At 33.8% G+C, this 24,682-nt stretch overlaps 2 protein-coding genes across 2 annotated transcripts; both read left to right on the forward strand.

The window, feature by feature from the left end:
- Window positions 1-10,997: 10,997 nt before the first annotated feature.
- LOC107941370 (uncharacterized) lies at window positions 10,998-14,855 on the forward strand. The gene is made up of 5 exons (XM_016874933.2): window positions 10,998-11,711; window positions 11,799-11,876; window positions 12,319-12,400; window positions 14,146-14,288; window positions 14,458-14,855. The coding sequence occupies exons 1-5, from the start codon at window positions 11,226-11,228 to the stop codon at window positions 14,665-14,667; spliced, it is 999 nt and encodes a 332-aa protein (XP_016730422.1). The 5' UTR covers window positions 10,998-11,225; the 3' UTR covers window positions 14,668-14,855.
- Window positions 14,856-20,520: 5,665 nt separating this feature from the next.
- Window positions 20,521-23,632, forward strand: LOC107941373 (WAT1-related protein At4g19185). Its single transcript, XM_041104308.1, has 6 exons — window positions 20,521-21,010; window positions 21,110-21,226; window positions 21,353-21,638; window positions 22,130-22,285; window positions 22,809-22,960; window positions 23,096-23,632. Exons 1-6 carry the CDS (start codon window positions 20,964-20,966, stop codon window positions 23,238-23,240), a joined length of 903 nt encoding a protein of 300 aa, XP_040960242.1. The 5' UTR covers window positions 20,521-20,963; the 3' UTR covers window positions 23,241-23,632.
- The last annotated feature ends 1,050 nt before the right edge of the window (window positions 23,633-24,682 follow it).

Genomic DNA, 24,682 nt, shown 5'->3' on the forward strand with positions numbered 1-24,682 from the left:
TATTGTGCATGCGCAGCCTGTCAAGTGCTTTAGCTTTTCCTATACGTAACCATACTCCTTGTAGCAGCCCAATTTCGCCCGGCCCAGGCAAACAAACCCAAAATAACCCAATTACAAACCCAAATCAGATGGCCCAATAAATACCCAAATCCCAACCCACCTAAATCAAACCCAATCAGCCCAAATCCTAAAAAAGAAACCTAATCCCCCTAACCCTAGCCTAGCGCCGCACGTCCCTAGCTCTGCCACTGCCGCACCGCACGTCCCCTCACCCACTTGCTCCATCAACGTCAATTACCTGCAACAAAGAAGAAAACACGCAAGCAGCAATAGCAGAGAAAAATAGAAGCAAAATCGGCTATAAAGAGGCCGAATATCATCTTTGTATAGCCTCTTCCGATTTTTGTAAAAAACAAAAAAAACACATTAACAGAAAGAAATAAAAGAAAAAAATAGATTCAAGGTTATTTTTTCTATCAGATTTGCATTTCTTTTTATTTTTTTATTATTTTCTTTATTTTGTATATTAAATAAAAAAAGAAAAAGGAAAGAGGCCGCACCTACTCGCCTGTGGCTCCGTCGTCGGAGGACCTCTTACCGTTGCCGGAATCAGTTTCTAGGGAGGGATCTAAAGCCCTCGGTCCTTCGAGTTGTTGGCCGAGCTTTGGTGCGCTACGATGGGAGGGCCGAGTAGCCCATTTCCCTTGCCGTCGGCCTAGGGCCACGATGGCGGTGCGCCGGAGGCCGAAAAGGCTTTAATGGCCGGAGTTTTGATAGAAGGGAGGGGAGGGGTCGTCGTTTTTTTTAAAAAGAAGCAGAGGAGAAAAATTGTTTTGAAATTTTTTTGTTTCTCTTCAACTGAAAAATGAATTTTTTGTAAAAAAAAAATAGTTTTAATGTGTTAACAAAACGGCGCCGTTTTAACCTTAGGGGTCAGGTGCCAAAACGACGCCGTTTTGGCCCTGACCCGCGCGCGCGACCCGACCCGCGTCTCAGGATCCGCGTGTTTTGATGATTGGGTTATTTACCCATTTGGCCCTTTCGCCCTTTTGGGGTGTTTCAATCTAGTCCTATTTGCATTTTTAGATTTTATAATTTTCGCCCAAATTATTTTTAGCGTTTTTGATTTAGTCTTGCACTCATAGAATGGACACATGTCCTAATAATTGGGATATTTTCCGTTTTGGCCCTCCGCCCTTTCGCGCGAGTCACATTTTGGTCCTCTTCGTCCTTTTTATTCCAAATTCGCCCAGTATTTTCTTTTTTTATTTTATTTCGATTTAGCCCTTTTTTTAGTCGCTTTATTATTTTGTTTATTTTATTATTATTATTATTATTTACTATTATTATCTTTACTATTATTGTTAGTATTATTACTACTATTATTATTACTATCATTATATTTATACCTATATTTACTTATATAAATCTTAGATAATAGGTGATATATTATATTATTATAAAATTGCGTATATACGTACATGTATATGTATTCTTTTAACTTATTTAATATATACATACAAAATCATATTTTCGTATATTTTATAATTTGTATATACATATACTTATATCTATATTTTCTAATTCTTATAAATATATTTATATGTACATACTTATATTTTTTATATACTTTCTAATTCGTATATACCTATTTACATCTATATTTTTAATATATTTTAAACATATATATAAATATCACTATTTACTTTTTTTATTTTATTTTTTATTATTATTTTCAAATTTTGATGTATACTTACATATATATATCTTTACATTTTTTATAATTTTATTCATTTATTTATTTACATTTTCATTATTATTTTGAACGAATGCTTTAATTTTATTTGCTTGTATACATTGCTATTTCGTATGTTATTGGTCTGTACCTTTTATTTATCTTATTTTCGTTGCTATTACTTGCATTGTTTTTACATCATCGTATTCATATTTATTTAGTTACGCATATTAACATCGTATCTTATTTTTACTATTTCGTGAATAAAATATTTCATTCAATGTATGAATTATAACTTTTTGAGTAAACAAAATTTCGTGTTTAGATTTAAGAAAGTCGTACCCTAACTTACTGGGTTTCGACTTTCACAATAAATCTAAAGACACGAATCTTTTTAAACTCAAATTTTAAATGATCTCGGGATTAAAAATCGCGTCCTAACTTACTAGTCGTGATCTCATTTTCAAATCCGAGATGGCTAAACCTATCTTTTAAATAAGCATTTTTATTCGCGTATCGAGAATTCGAGACGTTGTATCCTAACTTACTGGATATGATGTCTTTTCTCGATTAACGTGAAATATGCCACTTTTTCCAAGATTTTCAACTTTTTAATACAAGGATCATATTTTTAAAATTCTTTTAAATTCTCAATTTTCGACATTAAGACATTAAGTAATCAACTAGGTACCAATTTTGGGCGTATCGAGGGTGCTAATCCTTCCTCGTGCGTAACCGACTCCCGAACCCGTTTTCTAAATTTTGTGGACCAAAACCGTTGTTCTAACAAAATCAAACCGTTTGTTAAAAACAACCATTTTTCGAGGTAATCCAATCACACCTCATAAAAAAGGGATTGGTGGCGACTCCCTATTTTTGTTTTCATTTCCAAAATCCAAATTGACCCCGTTTTTCATCCAAAAAAATGGTGTCAACACTCCTGAACCCATATTTGGTAATAAGATAGAGTCTTACTTTTCAAGATTTTCCCTAGATATATTAGACAATAAGTGGTTATCCTACCTAGCTCAAATTGGTTAGTGGCTAGTCTACTCATTTAGGTTTTCGTGTCTAGCTTGTTAAGTTTCTCATCTAGCATGTTATGACAAGGGTCTTTGCCATGAGTGGCTTTGGTGAATTCTTTGATAAATGGGACATATGAAATGAGACGCGTGTGCAACAAATGTTTCTTCTATAGGAATCATATACGATTTATTCACCCCTTTACTCCACAATGAACCGATGGAAATGTTAGTTTGGGGGAACTCCCTTAACAAGATTTAATTCTTCAAAGCGCGACTATTCATGGCTCTTATTAAACTCTATATGTTATGGTCCACATAGGGCTCTTTGGAAGGAAATACGAAATCTAAGCATGTTATTAAAGGGTGAACTTTTTACTTACAGTGTTGCATAAGAATATTGCTTACGCATACCATGAACTTCAGGGATTTATGAATTTCATGACCCTGGAACACCGTACGAGATACGAGGATATTCGACATCGTCTTATCCCGGCCTATAAGTATATATTTCTCTTTACCTTTGATACACTTAATATGTGTGATTCTGTGTTTTATTATTTTGATGCTATTGGTTGGACGTTGTATGTGAATATTTATTGTGCTGTATTTTTTGAGCTCATATACGAATTTTATGCAACATTTAGTTTCGATATAAATGTCGTTAGGACTGTTGAAACCCCAAACGTAATTCAATTCAGATTGTTTGGTAATACATTTAGTATGTCTATTTCAGATTTTAACATAGCCATGGGTTTCGCTGACCCTGATGATGTTCAAACCGACTCGTACCATACTGCTTTACTCGAGGTACCTAATGATTTTGATGCTGACTCAGCTTACTTAGCTTTGACTAACTCAATATCTCATCCTTACAATTCCAAGACCTCTAAACCATTGCTAGTGCATGAACCGACCCTAAGATATATTTATAGATTTCTTGCTTTTAATTATTTGGGCCACAATGATTCTTCGTCTATCTTAACTAAGATATAATTATTTTTATTCTAGTGCATGCACTTCGATTTTAGGGTCAACCTAGGATATTGGTTTACACGTAGTTTTCATGTCGTAATTCCAACCCACCGACCTCTCATACTCGACCCATTCATCACGCATTTAGCTACTAACATTCTTCATTCAGAATTGATTTTTCATCCCTAACATACGCTTATAATATGGATCCTTTGGATGAATATTGTCTGGATTCTATGGGTTTGCTTGTGGGCACCCTTACTGCGTTTTATTTTGCTCCCCCAGGTACACGAACTGCTCGAAGCAATAGAGTGTTCCGACGAATACGTGGTTCGGCTCCTAGAGAGCAAGAGGAGCAGCCCCTTTCCGCTATGGAAAAGAGAGTAAACTGCATTAAGGCTCACCTAGAAACAATGGAAGCCAACATCTCAAGCATCCTCATCATACAGCAAAACGATCATTTCTACCATCATCTTCCTCATTAAAACATACACAGAGAGTACACTTGACTCTATTTTGTTTGTTTATTTATTTATTATTGCACATTGAGGGTAATGTGGACTAAGTAGGGGGTTTGTATGCTTTTCTATCTCTCGTTATTCGTTGCATGTGTTGATTCCCATATTGAAATTATTCCCTAAGTTGCTTTGAAATTATGTAATTCTCATGCTTAGTTAACTCAAATGATTATGTGTGTAACACCCCTATCCCGTAACCGTCACCGGAATAGGTGAGGGGCATTACCGGACTTGTAACTCATGCCAGATCAGTAAAATTTTGAACATTTTCTTGGAGTAAAGATCATTCAATTGGATAATTGCTAGACACAACCAGGGATAAAATTTAAAACTTATAAAAGTAAACATTCAAGATGTCATATTCGCATGGCTTATATACATTAACCAAAATATCCTCCCACTACTAGTCTATTCTATACATGCCATAAGATAATCCAAAACATAGCAGTACCAAACAGTGGATAGTGATAGTGTGACAAGTTGCTGACGATCCTCGAGCAAAAAGGCCAAAATCAACAATCTATAAAACAGAGAAACATAACAACAGAGTAAGCTTTTGTAAGCTTAGTAAGTCTTAAGCAATTTAAAACTAGTGAACTCAAATATAACCAATTTGTTTATTTGATTCACATATAACATTTCATTTCATATCTATAGTTATCCTCATCGGACAAATCAAAATGTATATCCCCCAATATCCTATAGTATTTCTCCATAACCGAATACTCACATATTTATATGGCATTTTCATATTTGCTTTTCACTTTACAATCATGATTTAATTCTGATGGGTCTAACATGTACAAGTATTTATCACATACCTGACCAACCAAATTAAAAGTCGATCTTACGAATTCTTATATAACCTCTTTCTAGGTATACTACCCTTTTTGGCCGAATATACACAATTATGTAATACACAATAAGCAGATAAATTCTCACTTGATAGTGATCTCTTATAAACATAGGTACATCACATATTTTCACCTAACTTTTCATATTGACGAAATGCACAATAATCATAGAACAGTCTTATTGCTTTACTCACATATGCATCACATAACAACCTTGTGATTTAATCCAAATCAAGCTTAAATATAATCTTAAAATACATACCTGACCAACTTAACGCATTGAACGTATTTATTACCAATTGTTACTGTGAAGTCGTATAATCTTATGCTTTACTCGAATCTTCAGCGAGACCTTTAGCTCGAATAATCCCCACACGTAGTCATCGGGTCTTACCCGGGCATAATCCCCACACGTAGCCATCGGGTCTTACCCGGAATATATTTCCAAGTTTCATGTACATTTAATCACATGTTACAACATTCACATCGACTGTTATATTTGTAATTCATTTGTCTCATCAAATATCTAAATATACACACCTTTCACATTTGGTCATTCGGCCACAATATATACACATCTCATACATATTTCACATTAGCCATTCGGCTTTACCACATATACATATCTCATACATATTTCACACTAGCCATTCGGCTTTACCACACATATATATATTTATCTTGTACATCAATTTCAGCAATAGCTTATAAGCAACTCAATTAGTTCCATCAATGTTTACAACAAAATCACATATTCACTACAAGCTGTTTTCCTGAGCAACAGTCATTAAATTATTTGTAACTGGAGCTACAAAACTCCAAATGAAGTGCTGTTAATTTTCCCTGAAAACAGACTCATATATCTTCTATCCATAAAATTTTCAAAATTTTTGGTTTGACCAATCAATACCAAAATTTTTCTTAAAGTTTCCCCTATTTCACTGTTTGACTATACTAACCACTCTTCACTACGAATCAACTTTCTCATTGTATAGAATTCAAAATATATTCTTGCTTATTTCATTTGAAACTAGACTTATTAAGGAGTCTAAGCATATAAATTTTATATTATAACAAATTTTTTGTGTGATTTATAATGATTTTCTAAAAAAAATAGGGGATTTCGGAGTCATTCTGACACTGTCTCACACAACTTTAAATATCTCTTTATAAGAAATTCCTTTGCTTACACGGTTTCTTTTATAAGAAACTAGACTAATTAATCTTTGATTACATATTTTATTCAGCCTATAATTCCACACCAACAATTTATGGTGATTTTCTAAAATCACGTTACTGCTGCTGTCCTAAGCAAACTATTACAATTTGCTCTTAAATTTCCAAGTCCAAACACTTATGTACTTACCATTTGAGTTTAAAACATATCATGGCCACATCACATCTTATTAAATCAACTCATTATGTCCTATTATGATTGAATTTACTCAACGTTTAATCACTTAAAACTTACCTCGGAAGTGGTCGACGACTAGATATCCACGGCTATTCGTTTACTTTCTCTTTTCCCCTATCCGACTTTGATCCTCTTTGCTCTTAAGCTTAAGTAAAACAATAGATTTGCTTAAGTACTTAACTAATATTATTCACTTAACAATCACATTTGGCAATCACATATCATTTAGGGCTAGTTTGGCAATGCTTTTAAAAAGTGCTGTAGAAAAATACTTTTGAGAAGTGCTTTTGAAAAATTTGGTTTAAAATTTGAGTGTTTAGCATTGCTGTCAAAAAGTATTTTTTAGAAATAAAATGTTCATTTTAGACATGTTATTATCAAGAAAATATACATTTAAATAATATTTAAATTAGTTAATATTATTATATTTTAGTAAGAATATAAAAAAATTATTATAACTTCTTATTAATATTTTAATAAATAAAATATAAATTTTAAATATTTTTAAACAATAAATATTAATTATTTATAAAATTTAATTAGAATATATAAACTATATTTTAAATATTTAAATATAACTATTAAATATTAGTAATTAGTATTTTAAAAAATATTTTTTATTTTTAATTAATGATTTTAACACATTTGTAATTAAGTACCAAGAAAAAAAAGGGAAGTACTATGTTATTGGAGGGGTGAAAAAGTAATTAAGCATTAAAAGTGCTTTTGGGAGAGGAAAAACTAAAAATTTTATCTTCTCCTTTTCAGAAGTGCTTTTGAAAAGTGCTTCTGAAATGCTAAAAATTTCAGCCAAAAGTAACTTGTTCTGCACAGCTTTTCTTCCAGAAGTGCTTTTGGAGTTAGAAGTGCTTTTGAAAAGCAATGCAGAACTGGCCCTTAATCTATATCTAAAACAATAGATTTCAATATGTATCATATTTAATAAAACATGCCATGACTCGATTTCATGCTTATTTAATTTATATCTAATTCACATTCACAAGCAAAGAGTCACTTAATTTTTCATGCTTTCTTATACATGAATTTAATCATACTGTCGAATGTCCTTATGTGTACATGGTACATACATAAGGCATATATATATACCTATATATGACCATTACAATTTAAACATTTAATCATAATCAGCAAGCTTTATTTCAACTATTTAAGGTGCAAACCAATTATGTTATTCATTAACATTTCGTCATATTAAATCTTTGATTAACCAATTTAACACATACCAAAATCCAATCATACATCTAACCTTTATCTCAATACCAAACCGAGTTATAAGATTATACATTACACTAAGCATATCATTAAACATACCTATTCAATTTAGCTAATTTCATAGCCGATTAATCACCTTACCCCACATTACTCAATGCCGAATATTAACCCAACATCACAAGCATAATCACCATGAAACTTACCTTAATACACATTTTATCCCATTGCCAAATACATATATATATCATCAAATAAATATTTATTCACATAACAATAATTCATTCACATCTCTATAAATGATCATAATCGGACATTATAAACAAATCAACTAGTTTAGCATTCAAATTCTTCTAACCATTCCTCAATCACTTACTCAATGAACAACAATCCAAGCACATCAAAGCATAGTCGAATGTATCATTCTTCTTAAATTCAAAAATAAATGCATGGGCTAACTTCAAAATCTATTTAACAACTCAACTTTACCAAAATTATCAAGAAATTAAGCCAAACATACCTCCAATTGCTAATATCATTGCCATACGTCTAAGGCCCCCTTTTGTTCTTATTTGATCCTAAGAATCGACTATTGAGAGAAAGAATGGATAAAACTTTGTTTTCATCCCTTTTTTTTTTCATTATAAAAACTTTATTTCATATTTTATAAGTCTTTATTTAATTTTTTAACAAAATGTATATAATATCATTTAGTAGCCATCATTACAACAAATAAAATACATATTTTCTCACCTAAAACCATCATGGTCGGCCATTATCATGAAAAATGGGGACTTTGACATGCAAGTCCCCATATTTAATCCATGCAACAATTTGGCCATTTTAAAAATTAACCAACACATTTTCAATGTTTCTCACATAAGCCCTTTTGATTAAATTCGCATTCAATTGACAAAATCAAAGCATCAAAATTTCACACATAAATTGTAACATAAAATAGACATGAAATTTAACAATCAATTATTTGTGTGACTCGGTTTTGTGGTCTCGAAACCACTTCCCGACTAGGGTCAAATTAGGGATGTCACAATGTGATTCATGAATAATTGCTTACTGCTCAATTTGATTGGCAAGTGATTTGTAGAAATGTAAATATTATGACTAAGTCAACATTCCATTAAAATTGTTAGCTTCTTTTTAAACTTGTCTAATAAAAATACTCGAGAAAAGAAATAAATAAATAGAAATAACTAAATTTATGTACATACTTTGATAGCTTAGTTACGAGTGAAGAGTTCGGGAATGTGACCGAATTGAATAACCGAGGTGAGCTGCTTGGGTTGTCATCTCATCTCGTGTTAAAAACTTTAAGTAACGAACCAAAATTTACAAACACTCCGCTAACCGAGCTGTTGTAAAAAAAAAGTTCGAAGAAAAGTTGAATTGAGTAACCGGTGTGAGGTGCTTGGGTTGCCATCTCATCTCACATAAAAAGATTTGCTTATGTCTCGGTCTAAAAAATGTATATATTTACGATCGTCTTGCAAATTTTATTAAAGTTTTAATTTAATGAAATAGTTGATTTTGTTGCATAATGTTCAAATTCTATAAACACTTGTTAGTTAAATTTAGCTACAGCTCATTCATGCTTCACTTAAGTTGTTTACATTTTGCGGGATGGTACTTAATTTTAAAGTAGGTTGAGGAATTATTTCTAGTATGGGAATACATAACATGTTTGAGGACACGCATCGACTAAGTAGGGAATTTGATAACAAGTTGAATTTGTATGTTTAACGCACACAATTTTAGTAATTTTTGTTACTGAGTCTGTAATTTTTGTTTAATTTTATTAGGTAAGCAGTTGGAGTATCGAAATTGGAGTTAATAAACAAATCGGGCTAAATTGGAGCACAAGCAATATAAAGGGGCTGAATTTGAAAGCTAGATTTAGAAAGAAAAAAAAATATGATAAAGTCATATTTTAGTGAGTTGGTTGTTGGATGAATTAGGCTAATTTTAGCATATGGCATGTATAAACACTAAGCATTCTGCCATTCTCATTTTCCATTTTATTATTTTCGGCTTAATTGCTTCTTAAGTTCTTTTATCATGTTCACCCTTCATCTCTACCATTAAACTCCTTCCATAAACCAACAAAGCATTATTAATTTCATGCTCAACTAATTTCATTTTAACTTTAGCTATGTTATCATTCCAAAAAAAATCGTGAGATATGAACCCGCAGTAAAAAATCTTTTAACACTATATTCGCTATCTTTTTGGTATATAGGATAATCACAATCGTCTCTTAAAATTAATTCAATTTCAACTCAAAAAGTACACGTTGGGTTGAAGTTGTTTGGCGTACAGTTAAGTAAACAAGACGGTCGTCTGCCAAGTTCGAATTCACGTGAACAAGTTGGCATGTTCAAGTGGAAAAAGCTAGTTGGATTTCGTCAAGGGCGATAGTGATCGGATTTAAATGACCCATGCGGTTAAGGGCGTTAATCCGAGTTGGGCTTTCTAGATCGTAAGGCTGTCGAAATCTTAAATTAGGGCACGAGTTATGTTGTTATAAATTCAACAAGGGTCAATTTGCAGGTCGTACCGAAATCGACTACAAAAGGAAAAGTTAGCGGTTGAGGCGTCCTTAATCACTATAACAAACTTATGGTTTGGGAAGGAAAATCCATTTTTCAAGGATCGATTTGAGTTTGAGATGTACCGAGACTGAGGCTAAGCTTTAATATATTTAATTCACCGATTTAATTGAATTCACTTAATTTTATTTTGCAATCATAATTCTATTTCTATTTTTTATTATATATTTGTTTATTTTATTTTTCTTTATCAATTAAATTCCCATTTTTATTTAGTTTATAGCTTTACATACAGAGGTCGAAGGCACGACATCTAGCTACACTCAAAAATCTGGTTACAAAAACATGAAAAATTAAGAATCTCAGTCTCGGTAGGATCGACTTTACTACTCTATACTATAATTTTATTAAGTTACAATGTAAAAAAATATATATGTGATTTCAACGCCCAACCGAGCATATGCTTTTATTTTAAAAAAAATGGAAATCTACCGATGGATAACTATATTGATTAACCTTTAAATTCAACCAATAGAGATAAGAATAGGTAATGAGATTAGATTCGTTGTTTTTGTCATCTTGCTCGACTAATATTTACTGTGCTCATGATGTGTTTAAAATGACTATATACAACTAACAAAAAAGAGAGATTATATATACATGCCACGTGCTATATGGTGGCATCACATTTACGCTGACAATCCACTTCAGATTCAAATGATAAGATGATTGTTTAGATTTTTTTAAAACTCTATTTATCACTATCATCAAAAAAAAAAAAAACCTTTAATTATCACTAAAAGGGGTGTAGTTGTGAACTTGTAATACGCTATTTATTTTTATTTTTTCAATCATCAGTCACCACTTAACTGAAATGAGTCTGGACTGAACTAAAGTGTACAATGCATTGTACATGGCTGATTATGTGTGGTTCCAATACTTCCATTTTGGTTTCAAGTTGGATGCAAATTGTCAAGGAAAAAACCAGCTCCAATCCCATCGCATCCTTTGCTTGCTCCACTGCTTCGTATTCTATACATATATTAGTATTAGTCCATCCCTGAAACTACCCTTCATTCCATTTGGTGGCCTCATTCTGCTTCACTCTTTATGCCAAACCATGAAGATGAAACCACCTTCTCCTTTCCACTTCACCCCCAAACCTCTCAGAACCACCACGCTATTGATGCAATTCTACCACACTTCTTCCAGTTTGGGACCAAATTGCACAAGGGTTTCTTCTATACTTGACCCTCGTGCCACCGGTAAATTCCCACTCACCAAAAGCTCTCTGCATCGTACTCGTATCCCATCAGTAACCTTTGCTACAGCTAACTCCCATTTGGACACCCCGGGCTCATCCAATAAGTTGGAAGCTATGGAAGAGCGCATAGAGAAGGTCAGATATTCTATATTATTATTTCATTAGATAAGATATTGACTCAGATAATGCGCACTTATCTCCTTTTTTGGATGTATTTTACAGGTCATTTATCGATGTCGGTTTATGACTCTTCTGGCTGTTTTTGGGTCTTTAACTGGATCATTCCTTTGCTTCATCAAGGTTTAGCCAAATAGACAAACACAAATACATATACATAGTAGACTCTAACATGGAATGCTTTTGGTATTATTTAGTATTTTGTATGTGTTATTGAGTTACTCTTCCGGTGTTTACTTGATTACCTTCTACAATAAATCGGCTTCAACTTTTGTTTTCATGGATGTAATATTGCTTATTTTGTTTTATATTGTATATTCTAGTTAGAGCTGAGATTCTAGGACTGCAACGGAGCTCTTTTCTGATTTTCCCCTTTCATTTTGAGATTCTAAAAACTCAAATAAGAATCTCAGGATGCTAATGAGATAATATAAAGAGCTGATATAACCTGGAGAAAACATAATTTATAATGCTTTATTCTATGTACCACGTGTGAGGAGAGGTGTCTTAGAATATTGCATTAATCTGTTATCTTAAATGAATTTATTTACACTGTCATATGCAGGGCTGCAGTTATATCATGTCATCTTTCATGGAATATTGGGTTGATCGGAGCAAAGTGATTTTGTTGCTGGTTGAGGCCATAGGTGAGGGTTGGTTTGTTATGGAAGGGTCAAAGTATTTGTGCTCTTATGTTTGTGGATGATAGAGAGTACCAATCAAAAAAACAACGGAGCTTGCCTTCATTTCTTATCCACAATTTATTTGATTCTGTCTCAATTACTATTGCTACCATACTAGGCTGTCAATTGAAATTCAACTCTTACGGCTAGTAATCATATACATAGAATGAACTGGTTCTACCGCCTACGTCTGATGTTCAAATTTCCAGGGCAAACAAGCTTCTGGTAATAAGCAAGTTCCCTAATCAACGTTCATTTAGGTTTTACATAACAGCTGCATTAGCATCAATATCCATTACACTTTTTTTCTCTAGAAACTGTTTGAAACCAGCGATTCAATAAAAAGAAAAAACCAAACTCATGTTATGGATCTGGTGTAAAGCTGACAGTGGCTGATATCAAATAATCTGTTTATTAAGTTGCCACTGCTAGTTTATGTAATTCCATTTGGATTTCCTATTTCTTTCCTGAAACTAATATTGGTTTGGAGTCTAGATTTGCATGCTGATATTTTCTTTTGTCTGACAAGTGACAACTTACGGTTTTGCATGATTAATAGGCTTTTATCATTATGTTATTAATTCCCAGATCATTTGCTACCCACTCCCAAGCATTATTTTCTCTCAACTCCCATACTATCAAGCCTATTCCTGCTGCTTCCACTTATTTGCTTTTGTAGGTATTATGAGAACGTTCAGGTTGAAGAAATGTTATACTTAGACAAACACATGAAATTTCAGTTGGTTTGCATTTAAAACTTCCCTTTCTGCTGATCCTGTTTGGTGAAGCTGGGGAACAATATCCCAAATCGCAAGTACTATACCCTAGAGGAAAACCTGTTTTTTGTGCATAATTTTGAAATTGCGGTTCTATTCTTTAATTCTGATTGATGGTCTTTTTACTCCTTTCTGAATGATTGATTAGAGTGTTCTATTTTTTCTTCTTCACGAGGTGGGGTGGCTTTATAATTTTGTGTCCAGCTGCATGGTTAGCTGATAACTTAAGCAAGATTAATATACTTTAAGGCTACTGAGCATTAAAGTCTATATGCTCAGCCTGCAGCTTAAACAAAGTTTTCCACCTTGAAGTAAACTCCTCTTGTGCTTTTGAGCCTGCATAGATGGCTTTATTCTTGTTAATTCAAAGTGATGACCCTAGAATTGTGTCCTTTGTCGCCTCATGCTGTACCATGTTACACTTTGTCCAATTAATCATCTCTCGAGGCAGATATGGAGATCCTTGTAAGAACTAGCAGCGACTCTGATTGCTATCTTTTCCTTCTCAATTTCACAATATTTTGACTGGCTATCAAGCCAGGTTTCCAAGTTTCAAAGATAACCACGACTTTTGGTTGGTTTTCAATGTGATACTTACGACCAGATACAAACCCTTGATGATTCTAAACCATTTAGACTTAAATTATTAGGTAAATTGCTGCTTTGCTGAGTATTAGAATCTACAGCAAAGATGTTGAAAGTCTTTATCTTTATGTATACAAGAATGAGCTTAGTGTATTAGAATTATTCGATAGTTGCATAGAAGTTGTGCTCTTAAGTAGGTTATGCATCCTGATGTAGTAAATTAGTTCTGTTTAGTGTTGTAATGTCAAAATACAGGTATGCGGTTTATTGTTTCTAAACCCAGATTGATGCTTGTAGTTAGATCCTATTGAGATGAGGCCACTAATTGCCACTGTATTGTTCTTCCAGATATCTATCTACTGGGAACAGTAATGCTGGTTTTTGGAATGGGTCTTTATGAGCTCTTTGTTTGCAACCTTGATATTGCAAAAACACAATCGAAGGAGAAGGCCACATCAACATCAAATCTCTTTGGATTGTTTGCTTTAAAGGTCAGTCAAAATTTTTTTTCTTTTATCTTTCTAGTTTTGGTCATGAGGATCTTTTATACTACTTGATTGTGAGATTTAATTAATTGGTGGAAGAAAGAAAAACACTTGTGGAAATTCGAAGTTATCACATGCATGTAGTAGCTTGTGAATATAATTTCATTTGTACCAGGAACGACCAAGATGGTTGGAAATAAAATCCGTGAGTGAGCTGAAAACCAAACTTGGGCATGTAATTGTGATGCTTCTTCTGATAGGATTTTTTGACAAGTGCAAGAAGGCTGTCATACACTCTACACTGGATTTGCTTTGCTTCTCAGCTTCTGTCCTACTATCCTCCGGTTGCCTATTTTTGCTATCTAAGCTCAATGGCTCTACATGAGACTTTTGATTCTTCTCTTCTCTTCTGTTTCATTCAGTAAAAGAGGATAGTTAGGCAAAGCTATGTATGTAAGATATATGTTAGAAACAAGGAGTGGTTCCTGCTTGTTTGTTAATACACGTACTGATGTATGCATTGGGATGTATTATTTGTAGACTATAAATATAATAAAACATATTTGAAAAGTATCTTATCTGATTGTTTGGAGTTGGATGACACTAAAAGAGTAGTTGATTAGTTATAGACAATGGAAATATATATAGCTTGGTGGATGGGTAGTTTCTTAATTTCTCCTTCGCTTAACATTTCTTCCAATTCCAAGCAATGAATTCTCAAAACAACTGTTTGGAAGAGAAGCTCAATCACTGCAAGCAAAGCAGAGGAGCCGGGATCCCTGCCTCCGCCTAAATCCTCTATCTTCCATGCCACAACAAACATAAAAGTGAGCTTTTCAGAAGTTTGATCTCAAGCGGTGTTTCTCGGACTTGCTGCACTTATCTGCCTCTTGCCATTTGCTCAAATCAAATCACAATAGTTCATTCTGTAAATTCTGTTTACATTTTTTTTATTTCAATTCTCTTATTCTATAAAAATTTATCATTTTTACAAAAATTTCAAAATTAAAAGTTATTATTTGATAAATGTTGAACTATTATTAGATTAATAGAAATATGCTCACCTCAAATAACTGTGATTAAAAATATATTTTCAATTTTTTTAATGATTAAAATATAAAGCGGGTAATATTTCAGTAACCATGTAAGTTGTCCTATTAAATAATATGAGACTCAATAGAAAATTTTAATAAACTTCCAGGTTTTAAAAAATTCAAGGGACAAGAGCCTAATCCCCCTAGCCCATTCACTTCGCCCCTGTTTTCGTTCCCATAACCAAAAATCACCCAAAATTCTCATTTATATGTAACATAATTTCTGCTGTCTAATGTGGATTGGGAAGGAAGAAGATGTCAGTAATGAATGGAGGAGCGTCCCATGGAGAAGCTTGGAAAGCTCATGCCTCCATGGCGTTGGTGCAGCTCATGCATGGAGGCTATCACGTAATTACCAAAGTAGCTGATACGGGGTTGCGCGCGGATCAAGATCGAGTTGCCAAGTCACGAGAAACTCCTACGAAAACCCTAAACAATTAGATCTGAAACGAAACAGAAAATTAAAAGATTAGATTTTTGAATTTTCAGATCTGAAATAAAATCCCCAAAATAGTAAACAATCAAATAGAGAATAGAAATAAGTGTTAGGGTTCTTGAAACCCTCAAGGAGATTGTGATTCTGCCCAATTGAATGCCAAGATAGTTTTCCCCAAATTTCGACAATCTAATTTCACCCAAAAAGAGTATGGAAAAACCCTAGAAATTGGGGATTTTTGGGCTGATTCCTTAAGATAGAAAAAGGCTGAAAACATAATAAGAACAGAAAATAAATTAGATAAAGATTCGGCACAAGCAGAAATAAAGAAAGAATTGACAGTAAGAAATTAAAAGATAAGTCCTAAGAAGCCTTGAAATCTCGAAAGATCTCACAACTCCCTTCAAACTGCTCTAATCTCCCCTCCAAAGAATATCAATGGCAAGAAGAAGGTTGAAGATGGCTCCCACAATCAAAAAGATTGTTAAAACAACTTCTAAAGAAAACCCAAGAGAAAATCCTTGAAGAACTCAAAGAGAATTTTCACTTAAATCAAATCTGAAATTTTCAATGTAATTGTAATGTAATGTAGGGTGGCTGGCCAAGCCATATAAATAGGCCTTTCAAATGTTTTCCTAATTTAATTAGAACACTAAAACTAAAACTAAAAAAAAACTCTTAATTATTTTAATATGGAAATTCGGCCAAGGGTCTTTTATTTGGGACTCTTGGACTGAATATAAAAATTTAAACTAAATAAAATAAATAAATAAATAAATAAATAAAAATAAAACTTTACAACTTGGGCCACTTTGATAATTTGGCCTGATTTTCAACTAAGTATGGGTGGATTTCTTGATTGGGCTTGGAATCTTCTTATTGGGCCTCGCCTTCAAGAATTTGGGCTTTTGTGACTCGTATCATTCCCCCCTTCCTCAAAAAGATTCGTCCTCGAATCTGAAAAATCAAATGAACTCGACTTTCCTCTATCGAACGGGACTAATGGCAATTGAGTCCACTGAAAAGAATAGCCATGAGATAGTAAATAGCAACGGAAACAAGCTTGTAGTCCAATCATAATCATAACAGAACATGTATAACGTATGTGAATGGACAGATTCAGATTACCATGCAAACAATCTAATTTACTCACCACTGCCTCGTCAAATATTTGAAACAAAGATGGACATGTTTTAAGGCATTCAGTCGTCTCACATTGTTCCCACAAACCATGAATAAATTGTGAGTAATAAATCAAATGGTAAACATAATCGTCACAAGTAGGTATTTGAAAAGATTCACATGGTTCACAGAGTTGCATAATCATACCATGCATTAATCGACGGTCTATAGATTCACTCACACATGCATTATCAAAAACAAGAATCTTTTTATCAACCATCAAAACAGATAGATCATCAATAAATAAAATAGGACAGTCAAGCACGTTTCGATCTAAGTGTTCATCAACACGATCTTTATCACTATCCGAGGAGTACAAAAGTGTTTCAAAGGTTTCAAGCATCTTACCTTGATAAGCAAAAGAATAAGGGTCGATTTTACCTTTTTCATTTAAAACAAACCTTCGTTCATCGGGGGCATAGTGTAGTCGAATCTCCGTTGTTGAGTTAACCTTTGTCAAATGGAACTCAAACTTCATGTACAACCACATAAACTGTTTAAGGCACGAATATAAATTGAAAACAAATTTGGAAAATTTAGTTACCTTATTCTCCAAAATAGATTTGGGCAAATTCGAGGATTTTACTCAAGAGAATAACAAATCACGCTTCTTTTCGTAATGACTTTATCAACCACAATCGAAGAGTAACAATTAATCGGATCAAAATGAGGGAATCTTTTAAGAACGAAGTCACCAAAAGTTTTATCAATAATTTTCAAATCTACACCGGACTCGGTTTCTAAAATTTCCTTACCTCGCTTACCTTCGGGATCATGTAGTGTGATTTTATCTTTGCCTAAGTTGATCGTATGAAAGCGTCTTTCATTTGAGAGGTATTGAAGTTGAAAGTTATCTTTCGATCTTTCAGGAACCTGAAAAGTAGCAACACAAGAAAAATTCATATCTTGGTTAGTGGAAACATTCCTCACTAGCCTTTCCTCGTCTTTTTCTTTTGTTTCTTTTTCTAACTCATTTTCTCTTCTTTCTTCAACTTCTATTTCAAATTTCTTTTCTGTTTCACATTCCTTTTCACTCTCAATCTCTTTTTGCTCTTTTTCATTCTTTTTTCTTTTTCCTCACTTGTTTTAACAGAATTTCTCAGTTTGATTTGGTCCTCATGGACTTGTTCCGGAGTGAGCGGCACTAAGGTAAGTTTCTTTCCTTGATGCTTGAAGGAATACCTATTGGTACGACCATCGTGAGTGACTTTTCGATCCAGTTGCCACGGTTCTCCTAGCAACAAATGGCAGGCTTGAATAGGCATTACGTCGCACACAACTTCGTCTTGATACTTACCGATAGAAAATGCGATGCGCACTTGTTGAGTGACCCTAAATTGGCCTTCGTTGCTAAGCCCTTGTAGTTGATAAGGTTGTGGATGCTTGGTAGTGGTTAAGCAAAGCTTTTCCACCATCGTCGTGCTGGCTATGTTCGAGCAACTTTCACCATCAATAATAACTCTACAAAGCTTACCTTGTACGTGGCAGCGAGTATGAAAGAGATGTTCTCGTTGCTGCTTGCTCTTTGGTTTTGCCAAAGATGATTGTCCACGATCATGAAAATCATCATCCATTCTAGTGACACGTCGAGGGCCGCGCCTCTAGGGTTGGTTATCCCTATCTTCTTTGATTGGATTTCGATATTGAGGCTCTTGATTCAATTGCACCTCATTGATGGTAGCAGTCAAAGCTCGAAGAGCAGCAGCCTGTTCATCCAACTGTTGTTGGAATTTTTTAAATATGTCACTATTATTATCACCTGTAGACATTTTTTTTTCAAACCTGCAAAACACTCAACACTCAAAAATAAAAGTTATCAAACCTCACCGTTAATCACTCAAAAGAAAAAATCAAATTCTCAATGAGGTCGAATTCAATCTTGTGAGTTCTTTATCAGAGTTTATATCAACCAATTAGAGAGTGTGAACCAAACTACCAAAGAATCCTAATTTGCACTAGGATGCCAAAAACTGACGAGACACCAATTGATTCGTGTTGCACCGAGGAAGAAGTTGTGCACACGTTTAAATCCTACTAACACAAGAAACAAGAAGGTGTTAGATAACGTAAAGGAAAAATAAAGGTAAACAAATGAAAACCTACAGCTAAGAATCAATAAAAATTGCTGAAAACAGAAAACCCGAAAAACTGCGGAGTAACTTGACAACTTCGTTCGAGGTGTTCCCGATCTCCAAAAATCACAAAATTAAATCTGGAATGTCTTCAAATATTGAATTTTTGATCTGGAAAATTTGGGCACCAAATTCAACCCGCTGAATATTTTTTAATTTTTTATTGGATTTCGTCTTTTTTCAATTTTTTGACTTTTTCGACTTATTTTTTTGCGGGAAATATTTTTGTATATTCAATAACAGTGCCAAAAATATGTATGTAAAATTTCAGATCAATCAGAAAACGTTTACCCACTCAAATGAATTTTTTTCGAAAATTTTTCTGGGTAAAACTGCTGTTTGTAATTTAAAAAAATAGAGATCAATTTAGAAATCAACCAAGAACACCCAAAACGCCCAAAATCTGATACCAAATGATACGGGGTTGCGCGCGGACCAAGATCGAGTTGCCAAGTCACGAGAAACTCCTACGAAAACCCTAAACAATTAGATCTAAAACGAAACAGAAAATTAAAAGATTAGATTTTTGAATTTTCAGATCTGAAATAAAATCCCCAAAACAGTAAAGAATCAAATAGAGAATAGAAATAAGTGTTAGGGTTCTTGAAACCCTCAAGGAGATTGTGATTCTGCCCAATTGAACACCAAAATAGTTTTCCCCAAATTTCGACAATCTAATTTCACCCAAAAAGAGTATGGAAAAACCCTAGAAATTGGGGATTTTTGGGCTAATTCCTTAAGATAGAAAAAGGCTGAAAACATAATAAGAACAGAAAATAAATTAGATAAAGATTCGGTACAAGCAGAAATAAAGAAAGAATTGACAGTAAGAAATTAAAAGATAAGTCCTAAGAAGCCTTGAAATCTCGAAAGATCTCAGAACTCCCTTCAAACGGCTCTAATCTCCCCTCCAAAGAATATCAATGGCAAGAAGAAGGTTAAAGATGGCTCCCAGAATAAAAAAGATTGTTAAAACAACTTCTAAAGAAAACCCAAGAGAAAATCCTTGAAGAACTCAAAGAGAATTTTCACTTAAATCAAATCTGAAATTTTCAATGTAATTGTAATGTAATGTAGGGTGGCTGGCCAAGCCATATAAATAGGCCTTTCAAATGTTTTCCTAATTTAATTAGAACACTAAAACTAAAACTAAAAAAAACTCCTAATTATTTTAATATGAAAATTCGGCCAAGGGTCTTTTATTTGGGACTCTTGGACTGAATATAAAAATTTAAACTAAATAAAATAAATAAATAAATAAAAATAAAACTTTACAACTTGGACCACTTTGACAATTTGGCCTGATTTTCAACTAAGTATGGGTGGATTTCTTGATTGGGTTTGGAATTTCTTATTGAGCCTCTCCTTCAAGAATTTGGGCTTTTGTGACTCGTATCAGTAGCCTTCAATGTTGCTCTCTCTCTTCTTGCCCCCATCGCCTATGTTCATGAAAAGTATGACCTTTTTTTTTTTTCTGTATTTAACTCTGCTTCTTCTCCGCTACCATTTTAGATAAAATGGGCCGTTTTCTTTTCTCGTTTTTGCATCCGTTTCTCACAGAGATGAAACTGACCTGGTATCGTGATTGACCTTACTAATCGACCTGTTCTCATCTCATTAAAATTATCTACATGTATCAACAACTGAATTAATAACCGCAGTTTGCTTCTTTGCTGACTCGTCCAACTAATTCCTGTAATTTTAAGTCAATTTTCATTCTGGCATCTCTGTTGATCATATCATATGCACTCACAATTTGGTTTTCTGAACGCTTGGATTGAAAATATAACTTGTGGATGATGATGTTTCACTTTCCGGTAGAAGTATTCGACCTCCTATGACCAAAAGCCTCCTCCTGTCTTTCTTCTTTCTTGGGTTAACTGGGTGAGTATTGCTTCTCTCTGGCAATATAATATCTAATAAATTCCGCCTCTAAAAACTTCCTGCCACCTAACTTATCCGGCTTTTGGTTAATTGGAAAAGGATTTTCGCCAACCAGCTTTTGTTTCTCATTGGTCTAAGCTATACGAATCCAACTTATGCTGCTGCCATACAGCCTTCGGTTCCAGTCTTTACCTTTCTCTTGGCTGTAATGATGGGGTAACGGCATTATGTACTATACTTTTTCTTCTAAAAAAGAATCTAACTTTTTTTTTTTTGGTTCATTTATATATTTTAATGTCTCTATTACTTTTTGCCATAATTTATTTGAAAATCCACATGCAGTACAGAAAGAGTGACTTGGCTAAGCATTGAAGGTCAAGCCAAGGTTGGAGGTACCCTAATCTGTGCTTCTGGTGCAATATTAATGGTTCTGTTTTGTGGTCCAGCCTTGCTTGGACAGATGGGTGCAGACTTTGCTGATCAAAATGACATCAGTGCCAGGGGTCAACCAGAAGGTGCTGGATGGCTTATTTCTAGTCTCCTCGCATTTGGGCTTGAACATTGGCATGTTGGAGTTTTATGCTTGATAGGGAACTGTATGTGCATGGCTGCTTTCCTGGTCATTCAGGTAGGCCATTGCATGGCTGATATATAGATACTTATTTATTATTATTTTTATCACTCCTATTAACTAATCTTATATAGGATCCTACCACCTCCACCCCCCAAGAAAAGATTATATAATTAGATTTGTCACGTTTATAGCCAACACTTTTTATGAAGCATTTCGTATAGGTTTCAATTTCAGTTTTGGAAATGCCTTCAGGTCCGTTACAATGCTTTGCAATGCATGTTTTAATCATATTTTTGAGCAGCTCTCTTTGGTGCTTTATGCCTGTCTTTGGTTGGATAGCACTAAATATGCAACATGTACTATTTTCTTAGTGGTTGTCACAAGTAGTGATGGGAATGAATCTTGTAGAATTTCATCGATAAAAACTATATTAAATTTCATGGAAAACAGTGCTCACTTATTTCATCATTTTGTAACTATATTATAAATTGAACTTTGCTTGCATTTTTCGTTGTAATTAATACTTTTTAACACCTCCATTCCAGGCTCCAATTTTGGCCAAGTATCCTGCCAACATTTCTGTCACCGCATTATCCTATTGTTTTGGTGCTGTATTGATAGTAGCAACAGCATTGCTTATGACGAATGAATCAACAGACTGGAGTCTAACACAGTCTGAGCTTTTTGCAGTCTTGTATGCTGTAAGTTTGTCGTTGATGTTATTCATTTCAAATCTTAAATAAGTTATTGGAAGTTAATTTCTTAGCCATTATCAAAGTGGTGGCTTTATCAGGATGGTTGAAATGGTATTTGATGAGTGTGCACATTTTTAAACCTTTGGGGACACTGCTTGAGATGCTAGTTTAATGACCAAGGCCAAACTATAGGGACAGAAGTGTAAGAGAAGTGTAAGAAAAGTTATCATAAATAGCGACTGGTGAGGCTCTTCCCATGTAAAGGGAAGTGCATGATTTCTTACAGAGAGTAGTAGGGTAGACAGATTTCAATAAGAAAGTACCAATCATACAAAGAATTGGTGCTGTCCATGGGGTCTGTAACTTGGACCTCTGAATGATGCTGGGGAAACGATTATTAAAGGCTTGGTATAACATTCGCAGAAGTAACAATAATATGTTGTCCCTGATTGACTGGGTTATAATTAGTATAAAACATAGCTAAGCTACCTAATAGTTAAATCTGAGGCTGAGATGAAGGGTAATGTAGGGATTTGTTGCATCTGCTCTAAACTATGGACTGCTGACATGGTCGAACAAGATCTTGGGGCCTGCTTTAGTTGCTCTCTATAATCCACTTCAACCTGCAGCATCAGCCTTTCTGTCAAGAATTTTCCTTGGAAGTCCAATTTATTTGGGAAGGTTGGTTTCATTTCTGTTGCTACCAGGCTTCCACTACAACCTAATGTGTTACACTAAAAGTAGTTTGTGTTTCTCCAAAGGCTGAGGTGAACTGATTTGGTTTTGGTTTTGTTTTGCATATTATGGCAACAACAGTGTAATTGGGGGATTTCTAATAATTGCTGGTCTGTACATGGTCACCTGGGCATCCTATTCTTACAGATATAGAGAAGGAGAAAAAGGAAGGCACACTCCGGAGAGGGTTGGGTCCTTTGAAACTGTTATTAACAAAAATGCATAAATTAACAACTTTGGTTGGGGACATCTCATCTGCTTCATCACAATAATCAAATTCAGTGGAGATGCATTCCCTCCCGCAGTCACAGCAGGCCACAGGTATTATCATTATTACTATTTACAAAGATCAACTTCAAATGGTGTCACACGGCAAGGCTTGCCGTCATAGGGGAAAAAATTCAGTACGTACATATAATAGAGAAAGAGATTGATTGATTAAATACGTTTAGTTTTAATGGGCGTAAAATTAGATTTTAGGAATGTATTACTCACTTTTTCTTTCGTTGATATATATTTAAATTTGATTTAGAGAGGGTGGGATTTCAGAGGATTTATTTTTTCAGACTACTTTTCTATAATTGGATTAATAATTCGTTGGGACATTCTTCTCCTTAGTATTAGAGTGAGATTTGACGTTATGTTAGGTGTAGTGTATGAACATTCATTCCACACCTGATTCTAAGAGAACAACAACAATGATCTTATCCTTTATTAATTAACATTTTATGATTAAATTGACATCATATAATTCACTTAGTATGAATTCAATGCATTAAACATAAATATCAAGTGTACTGTGAGATGGACAAGTTGAGCAACAATAGCAAGTGGAGGTGATAATATAGGTCGGAAAGATGATTGAATAAATGAGACTGACGCCGTGCGTATGTATTTTTATACCTTTACGACAAGGCTGTTGCTAACAGTATGGTGTTCACTTGTTTAGTTATTGTTATTTTGAGAAAAGAAGTGTTGCAGCTCAAAATATTTATACAAGCAAAATATCATCAAACAACTAACTATTAAACCGTAATATTCCCCCGCAAGACGGGGCTACAAATGTTTAAAAAGCAGGACCATAAAGAGGTTTAGTAAATATATCAGACAACAGAAGAATGACGTAGAAAACCACCTTCGATATGACTGGTACGTTGGTGAAATACGAGATTGTAGGCAATATGAAATGCATGCAGCTTGATTTTCACGATATAAGGAAGCAATTAGCGTAATAATCTAAAAGGATGACAGTAATGCAACAATCCAAACTAGCTCACATGTGGCTAAAGCCATCGCCGTACTTGGACCGTAGGTTGCTTTTTAGACAGCCATAAAATGACTTGGTTGTTAAACATTTTCAAATATTTATAGTGTTCTAATAACTACAAATTAAAGAATGTAATATCTTTTAGTTATTAATCAAGAGTTATATCATTTAATTTTTGACAAAAAATTATAATCATACAAACAATATTATTTGAATAGTTATGAGATACTAGTTGAATAATTGTCTCTTTTAAAAATATAATTATTCAGAAAATACACTTATTGAAAATTATGTCTTTGTGTGAAGAGACGTGAGAGTAATTATAAATTAAAGTTCTTATAAATTAGAGTGATATTTCATTTGAAAAATATACCAAAAAATTCTTAAAATGTCCTCCCTAT

Source organism: Gossypium hirsutum, chromosome A03, assembly GCF_007990345.1.
Source record: "Gossypium hirsutum isolate 1008001.06 chromosome A03, Gossypium_hirsutum_v2.1, whole genome shotgun sequence".
In the NCBI taxonomy this organism is placed as follows: domain Eukaryota; kingdom Viridiplantae; phylum Streptophyta; class Magnoliopsida; order Malvales; family Malvaceae; genus Gossypium; species Gossypium hirsutum.

What these genes read in the sequence shown, in the direction of transcription:
- LOC107941370 (XM_016874933.2), top strand. Translation starts at nt 11,226, where the DNA reads ATGGCTGATTATGTGTGGTTCCAATACTTCCATTTTGGTTTCAAGTTG. An exon ending in GTTGCTGGTTGAGGCCATAG is followed by an intron (nt 12,401 to 14,145) that starts GTGAGGGTTGGT and finishes TTGTTCTTCCAG; the next exon opens with ATATCTATCTACTGGGAACA. An exon ending in TTGGATTGTTTGCTTTAAAG is followed by an intron (nt 14,289 to 14,457) that starts GTCAGTCAAAAT and finishes CATTTGTACCAG; the next exon opens with GAACGACCAAGATGGTTGGA.
- LOC107941373 (XM_041104308.1), top strand. Translation starts at nt 20,964, where the DNA reads ATGACCAAAAGCCTCCTCCTGTCTTTCTTCTTTCTTGGGTTAACTGG. An exon ending in CTGCTTTCCTGGTCATTCAG is followed by an intron (nt 21,639 to 22,129) that starts GTAGGCCATTGC and finishes CCTCCATTCCAG; the next exon opens with GCTCCAATTTTGGCCAAGTA. An exon ending in TTTTTGCAGTCTTGTATGCT is followed by an intron (nt 22,286 to 22,808) that starts GTAAGTTTGTCG and finishes AGGGTAATGTAG; the next exon opens with GGATTTGTTGCATCTGCTCT.